The sequence below is a fragment of the Agrilus planipennis genome, unplaced genomic scaffold (assembly GCF_000699045.2).
Source record: "Agrilus planipennis isolate EAB-ADULT unplaced genomic scaffold, Apla_2.0 scaffold690, whole genome shotgun sequence".
NCBI classification, from domain to species: domain Eukaryota; kingdom Metazoa; phylum Arthropoda; class Insecta; order Coleoptera; family Buprestidae; genus Agrilus; species Agrilus planipennis.
Genome location: NW_020439346.1, coordinates 1 through 7,745, shown reverse-complemented (window position 1 = coordinate 7,745; position 7,745 = coordinate 1). Strand labels below are relative to the sequence as shown.

General features: G+C 32.1%; 2 protein-coding genes across 3 annotated transcripts; both read right to left on the bottom strand.

Moving 5' to 3' along the window:
• Positions 1-295: 295 nt before the first annotated feature.
• LOC112905747 (aldose 1-epimerase-like) lies at positions 296-1,170 on the bottom strand. 2 transcript variants are annotated; one of them, XM_025978778.1, is made up of 3 exons: positions 1,064-1,170; positions 563-976; positions 296-479 (listed from the first exon to the last, which is right to left on the bottom strand). In XM_025978778.1, exons 2-3 carry the CDS (start codon positions 786-788, stop codon positions 448-450), a joined length of 258 nt encoding a protein of 85 aa, XP_025834563.1. In that variant the 5' UTR covers positions 789-976; positions 1,064-1,170; the 3' UTR covers positions 296-447. The 2 variants fall into 2 exon arrangements, with proteins under 2 accessions (XP_025834563.1, XP_025834564.1); XM_025978779.1 differs by having other exon boundaries at positions 296-457; positions 1,064-1,169.
• A 1,481-nt stretch (positions 1,171-2,651) lies between these two features.
• Positions 2,652-6,857, bottom strand: LOC108743491 (aldose 1-epimerase). Its single transcript, XM_025978780.1, has 6 exons — positions 6,541-6,857; positions 4,077-4,529; positions 3,217-3,367; positions 3,072-3,165; positions 2,930-3,007; positions 2,652-2,865 (listed from the first exon to the last, which is right to left on the bottom strand). Exons 1-6 carry the CDS (start codon positions 6,764-6,766, stop codon positions 2,785-2,787), a joined length of 1,083 nt encoding a protein of 360 aa, XP_025834565.1. The 5' UTR covers positions 6,767-6,857; the 3' UTR covers positions 2,652-2,784.
• Between the last annotated feature and the right edge of the window lie 888 nt (positions 6,858-7,745).

Genomic DNA, 7,745 nt, shown 5'->3' with positions numbered 1-7,745 from the left:
AAATAACACCATGACTTTTGTAATACAGTAGAACCTCTTTAAGTCCAACTTCGATAAGTCGAAAACCACCAAAACTCGAAAAAACGTTTTGTTCCCTTCCCTTCAAGCCCCAAAACCTCCATTACTCGAAATCTCAACCCTCTATTAGGCGAAATGATCAGTGAGTCCCTGTAAGCCATTTTGGTACATATTTTCCCTCTATAACTCGAAAATAATTGTTGATTTATAATAAATAAAAATATGTTTGTTACCTCTGCCAAATCAAAATCCTCCATAAGTTGAAAACTCTATAACTCGACGTTTTTGGCGTCTCCTTTGATGTTCGAGTTATAGAGGTTCTACTGTATTTTGAAGCAAAATTACAAAATTGCTCAGTTTGTTCTTCCAAATATTTATTCGTTATTGATATCACCTTTATGTTATTCACAAATGGATTATTACAGCTTTTTAAGTCAATCTGTATAGTGGAAAATCCCCAACTGTTTAGCAACAATACACCGATAAAATATTTGAAGTAGGTAGCATACGAATATCTACACTTTTGTTTTAATTTCAAACTTACCATCCAGACTATCATATCCCAAAGTGATATCATCGACTTTCCCATTTTTATCCGGCAAATTAATTGCAATTACAGTAGCCCCGTAATTTATCACCTGCACACTAACACCGTTTCCATTTTTCCAAGTAAATCTTCGAATTGTCTGGGAAACTCCTGTTTGTGGATCTTTGAATGTTCCGAAATCGTCTTGTTCGAGTGTGACGGTATTACTATCAAAAATTCCCATTTTTAAAAAAAAAACAAATACTAGTCTTTCGTCTCTGAACGCTAACACGATATGTTGTGGTGTAACACAGTGTTTCAACTTTTATTTATCTTCTACTCGCAGCATAAAAATAAATTACAATTTTTAATGAGTCAGGATCGTACCGATAAACGAATCTCTCGTATACAGCTGGTAGCAGAAGCAATGATCTTCAAATAAAAAAATAAAATATAAAACAACCGATATGTAAACAATACCCGTATTAATTCTTCCGATAACACAGTACACATACTTACCTACTAACACAATGTGCTATTTTCCACTAATTACGTCTCGAAGTGTACAGCAAATTCCTAAACAAAACAACTTTCATACTTTAATTTAAAAAAAGATAAAACGCTTAAACGGGATTGGTGATTTTTTTATTTTGTAGAAATAAAACCACGGAAAAAAACAACAACTGATTAATCGAACAAATGAAATCACTAAATGATAGGGAATGTCTTAGTAGTTAATGTCCTCTAGTCACTGTACAAAATATATCTTACAATTAGTACTTTTATCGACACATCTAATAGTCGGTGTTTAGGGAATTCAGATAATCCGTAACTTTTAAGAGCAGATAACGACAGCGGATTCTTATCACTCTTGGTCATCATCAAATCATCATCATAAGGTCGTGAGTCCTAAGACTGATTGGACACGAACCACCCCTTTTTCGTATCCTCAGCTAATCTTCCCATTTCCCTAAAACTAGAGCATTCCGCATCCCTAATTATTTGCGAGCAGTAACCTAATCTAGGTTTACCTCTGACCTTCTTAACTTCTGCTTATATTTCTAATATGTCTCTTAAGGATGTTTGGGAGGTACAATCTGAGACAAGAGTACATAAAATTCGAAATTCGTGATTAATTAGGTTTTGCAGCATATCATAAGGTAAATAAATACTATCTATACTAAAAAAAAAGTATACGGTTTGAGAGAAAATTTGGAATTTATCAAAAAACTTTGAGTAAAATAAGAAATAACGAANGTTGATTAAATAAATTTAATCTGTTCGGTTAACAAATCTCCATAAAATGACGTGTAAAATTACAATTTTTTAAAATTTCAATAACATTTTAACGGTGTAGTGAATCGATTTATAATTTTTACAGAAGTTTTAGAATTAAATGAGGAACGTTCTTACAAATTTTTATTTGTCTCGTAGCATTTTGACATACCTCCCAAACATCCTTAACTAGCTCTTCATATCTAAGAAGGTGTCGTACTAATCTATTTCCCCTATTTGCTACTGACTTCTGTAGAGCCCCCTGTTCTCCTACTCTTTCCAAGGTATCTTCATAATCCGTTTATAACACCAAATTTCAAACGCTTTTCTCTACCGCTACGCTCAGCAGTCACGTTTCGCACCCCTACAGAGTCCTGCTCTAAACATAGACCTTTAACAAATTGTCGATTTTGAACGACTTTTTTGCTAAAGACGACTCGACTGTGCGCTGTTCTTTGCTTTTTGTCTCTAGTAAGTCTTTTATGTCTCTAATAACCCAATAAAACTGTTTAAACTCTTCATTAGATAATTTCGGTAATTTACGAAAACATTCCTGATAGGAGGCTGAAGAGGGCCATCCTCCCTACCTTCCGGCGTAGTTCGGAGGGACTGCCCCCCCCCCCACCGGCATTATTGACTGGTGGGAATGAAACACCCAAAAGTTTTTTTTACCGTTTTGATTCAATTTTTTAGAAATTGCAAACATCCACCATCAATTTTTTCACAAACACAAACAGAAAACATATTTATCATAATAATTTATAATTTACCCTCTCATAGTTCAAACATTTTTTCTTTTTGTCCCTCTGTGTAATTCAATTAAACAAGAATGTCCTTTTTCAAACATATATTAATTACAATTTTATAATATCTCATACAGCAAACGTAGTAAGATATGTATTTATGTCAGTGTAATACATTGTATAACCGTAAACATTTTTCTTACCGAAATTGTTTTATTCTGATCACGCTTTTACCAAGAATTTATAAACGCAGACGTGACGATATTGGTCACCAGGGTTAAGAACAACATTTGGAAAATTATCCTAGAGGGTGGAGGCAATTATTTAAAACATCTTTTTATTTTATATTATATTAACTATGACTTACGTGATGAATGGCATCAGGCCAAATTTGGGTTTCCAAACAGAACGCAGAATGTTTCCCATATTTATTTCCGCCTTTACCCTAAAAAGGAATTAATTTAAAAATAGTTAATTGCTCATGGCATTGGATTAACAGATTTAATTACTGTATGTTCGGGTATGGCGTTTCCGGTGTAAAATTGTACACCAGGTTGATCACTGTAGGTTTCTAGAACTCTTCCACTTTGGGGATGTTCTACTCTAAAAGATTGAAAATAATTTTCGATATAATTGTTTCGAAATAATAAATACCTCGAAACAAAACCTAAACTTTGACGAGTGCCTTTGTAAACGCAGAAATTATTATCAAAACCTAGAGCGTTGGGGACATTATTTATTACGTCCTTCAATTTTCTAGGTATTTGTAGATCAAACACTGTGTTTGCCACTGGTATAAGTTTGCCTAATAAGAATACAATTTATTTAAATTTAAATTTAAAGTCAGGAAAGTCTTAAATATAGTAGACATTAGGTAATTTTACTTATTCGAAGTATGTAGCTATTATACTTCAAATACTTTCTCTAGCGATCTGCCCCTTCCAATGTCTTGGATGCGGCGATGGAAAAATCGTAGGTAGGGAGAAAAAAGCTCATTACACTCTCGACTCTTGTTCATTAAACATATTTTTTCATACAGTACCTGCCAAAAGTTTTGCTCAATCATGAATAGTAGTGCGAGTCGGAAACAAGCGTTAAAGCCTTTAATATGTCTTCAAATATAAATAAACGTCTCGCTGATATTTTCAGTAGTAAATGGTACCAACAACAGTACATTTGAGCAATGCAATTGTAATGGATAAAATGGTCAATTTTTCCGTGCAGTACTGTACGAATTATACGCTCCTCACCGATTAAGAGTTTGGCCGAGAGTTGTCTCCTTCCTTTTCTGGCCTAGTGCTGTTCTTTTCTACTTTTCGCCGGTCAAACTGAAGGTCACATCGCTATAGAAACTAAACGAAGTATAACTTTTGGAAAATGGGAAGCAACTTCTATGAAAAAGGATTATGACGACAGCAGATAAATAGACTGCTTTAGTTTTCTAATTTTAAAGTAAAATACCGTATAAATTAAAATCATGGAAACCTTAAATTGAAAAACCTCTCAATTCGTACCTGTAGGTATTCCACCATCTGTTTCGGTGTACCTATCGGCATTTATGGTAACAACATGTTCCAATAAACCGTTAGCACCAGACCCATTACCAGCCAAATTAAAGTACGAATGATTGGTAAGATTAACCAGAGTAGGTTTGGTAGTGGATGCTTTATAATCAATAACTAGCTCGTTTTCATCAGAAAGTTGGAAAGTAACATTAGTCACAACATTTCCTGGATAACCTTCTTCACCATCTGATGAAGCGTAACTAAATACAACCTTAGTGCCTTTGACATAATAATCCCAAACAACCTTATTGAAACCCCTTAAACCACCATGTAAACTATTCGGACCATTATTGGCAGCTAACTGATAAACATTACCATTTAGCGTAAAGGTACTGTTACCAATACGATTTGCTACTCTTCCCACAGTAGCTCCGAAGTATCGGTTGTTGGGTTGAAGGTACCCTGATAATTAAATTAATTATTTTGCGACATTTTTAAAACAGCTAGCTATTTCTTTTTTTCTTATTATCGCTATACTAATTCTCTACAGCATTAGAAAATGGCTCATAAAAACGAAAAATGAAAAAAAACGGTAACGAGTTAGTGACGATACTCCTGATGAATATTACCATATGGTACTGAGAATAAAAACGGAGATAATAACATTGCAGTAATGAAATCAGTTAGCATAAGCACATAAAAAATTTGATTTGATATGATACTGATGTTTTTCTGCCAATAAACGCTGCATTTAAAGTAACAATAAAATATTATATATAAAAGAAATTATGAGTGCTGTCAGCACAGGGAAAAGTAGTATTACGTAATTAGTATCAGCAATTTCTTATGCTGATGTGTACGATGTGTTGCATACTTGTTTACAAATTTATCAAACAATTTTTAACACAGAGTGATTAAACAAATTGTTCACAAAATTGAATTTCGACCATTCGAAGCACTGATAGGGGGGAAGAACTTGTTAAAATTAATGATAATTTAACACTAAATAGTATGTTTTAATTAAATCAGTGTATACATGAAAAAGAACTAATTTAAAAATAAAGTAGAAGATACAGTTTTCACTCTTTTAAAAATAAATGGTTATCACAATATATTCGAATATAAATGTATGTCAGTAAGCTGATTACAAAATGCTGTTCATCAAAAACACCAGTCAATTTGTTGGAAATAATAAATAGATTAGACATTAAGACCTTTATAAATAAGGATTATCTTTTAAGTTTGGATATGCATACCTATATCTGACGTCATAATCGCAACTACTTCCAATCAATCTTACAAATTGACGGTTTTTCATAGTTAATATGAATAAATATAATAAATAATAAACCAACAAAGCAGGACAAATTACAAAAAAAAACGGGATTTATTAATTGAGTAAATTGGAAGGATTGTGACGCTATGTATGTATAGGTACAATGGGCAATACGAACCCACCTTAAAGAATTGAATTTGTCAACACGAACCCTCAATTAAAAAAAAAAATGTTAATTATTTGTTTTAAGGACCACGTCTCTCATTTATTTATGTATATATTGGACCCAGAAATCTTTCCTTTCCCCTTCTAGTTTTGGGAGATTGAAAAAAAAATAAAAGTAAGACAACCAAATCGAACTCATCTACGTTTTATAAATTTTGTCATAAAATTACACGATTTATGTAGACACATATATTTTTGAAGATTTTAAACTGTTCTTCGTTATTGATATCACATTTATATTATCCACAAGTCGATTATTATACAGGGTGCTTCAAAAAAATGTATACACACTTTAAACTATTGTAATTTTCCCGCTCTACAAGGCTAATGGTATATTTCTTCGCCAGGTGCCAGCATAATCGTCCCTCTATGTTATATTATCAGTTGGAATTTGTAATATCAACATGGGGGACGTACGTTTGAGTTTTGAAGAACGTAAGCAGGTTATTAAGTGGTACTGGAAGTTTGAGAATGTAAATGAAGTTCAAAGACAGTGGANCTGGATTTCTTCTTGTGGGGCACAGTAAAAGATGAGGTGTACAAACGTAAACCACGTAACCTAGACATTCTTTGGAATGAGATTCAAGCAGTGTGTAGAGAAATCTCATTGGACGTTTTGATACGATGTACAGAATCTGTGGTGACTCGTACTCAGAATTGTATTGATGCTGTAGGTCACCAATTTGAACAGTATTAACATTTGTTATTTATGTTTCATTTACATTGGACTTTCAGCTTTCTATTTTCCTGAAATTTAACTTTGTAGAACGGTAAATAAATTTTCTATGGAAGTTCAAAGTGTGTATACATTTTTTTGAAGCACCCTGTATACCTATGTACCTACTCAGTTTAGTGGATAATTCTCAACTGCTTAGCAACAATACACCAATAATATGTTTAATTGATAATATAATTAACAAAAATAGATAACACACGAATATCTACGTTTTTTTTTTCTCTAATTTCACTTACCTTCCAAACTATCATAGCCCAATGTAATGTCATCAACTTTACCATTTTTATCAGGTAAATTAATTGCTGTTATAGTAACCCCGTAATTTATCACCTGTATACTAACACCGTTTCCATTTTTCCAAGTAAATCTTCGAATTGTCTGGGAAACTCCTGTTTGTGGATCTTTGAATGTTCCGAAATCGTCTTGTTCGAGTTTGACGGTACTATTTTCAAAAATTCCCATTTTTTCTTTCGCTCGCGAACACTAATATAGTACCTATCTCAATATTTGAACCTTTATTTAACTTGTAATCGGAACATAAACAACATAACGTAACACGCAACATTTAATAATATATGAAGATTATACAGATAAACGAATCGCTCATGTACAGCTAGTACTAAAAACAATGATGAACAAATAAGTGTATATATACGTATATATGTATAAAACAACAGATATGCAAATAATCTTCGAGTTATTATTTTCCATTACTTTTGTTACGAAGTGTACCTGCTGCAAATTCTAACGCAAAATATAAGTTACATAATTTTTAATAAAAAAAAAAGATAAAACACTTGAAAATCTCATTGGAAGATTGAAACATTATTGAAATATCGTTAAATCCATGCTGTGACACAATTTTGAAATAACAAAACACTAGTTAACGTATTATGTACATCCATCATCCATCCATCATTACTTTTCAGTTATCAGTTAACACATACCATACTTACAGGGCGATACGCTGTTAGAGAAAGTGAATACCTAATAATACGTTATAAAAAACATTTTTAACTGCTTATTATACTAGGAATAAACAGAATTTTGAAATTTTCTATTTATATTAAAAACTGTATTTTAACAGTTTAATTTTTTTAAAAAGCTCTATTTATTTACCTATTCATATTTATATTTAAATCGATTTTCATAAAAGAAGAAGCAAATAAAATAATGAACGTATTCATCCTCGGATGCTGTGTAACAAAAATAAATCAAAAAATATTTTAACTAATCTGTGTGAAGGGTAGACCTCTACCTTCCATACTAATCTGTTAATTACAACATGTTGGCGTTATCTATATGACGTTATCTCGATGTTGATTCTAAAAATATATCTAGGCTAGCGTTTGATAGATGTCGCTTTATAAAATTTAAAAAATTCTGGAAATAAATTCTTTAACATGATATCTGTGAAATATCGAAATGTATACTTCGTAGT

What these genes read in the sequence shown, in the direction of transcription:
- LOC112905747 (XM_025978778.1), bottom strand. Translation starts at nt 788, where the DNA reads ATGGGAATTTTTGATAGTAATACCGTCACACTCGAACAAGACGATTTC. An exon ending in GGGATATGATAGTCTGGATG is followed by an intron (nt 480 to 562) that starts GTAAGTTTGAAA and finishes GTTGCTAAACAG; the next exon opens with TTGGGGATTTTCCACTATAC.
- LOC108743491 (XM_025978780.1), bottom strand. Translation starts at nt 6,766, where the DNA reads ATGGGAATTTTTGAAAATAGTACCGTCAAACTCGAACAAGACGATTTC. An exon ending in GGGCTATGATAGTTTGGAAG is followed by an intron (nt 4,530 to 6,540) that starts GTAAGTGAAATT and finishes TTTAATTATCAG; the next exon opens with GGTACCTTCAACCCAACAAC. An exon ending in ACGCCATACCCGAACATACA is followed by an intron (nt 3,008 to 3,071) that starts GTAATTAAATCT and finishes ATTCCTTTTTAG; the next exon opens with GGTAAAGGCGGAAATAAATA.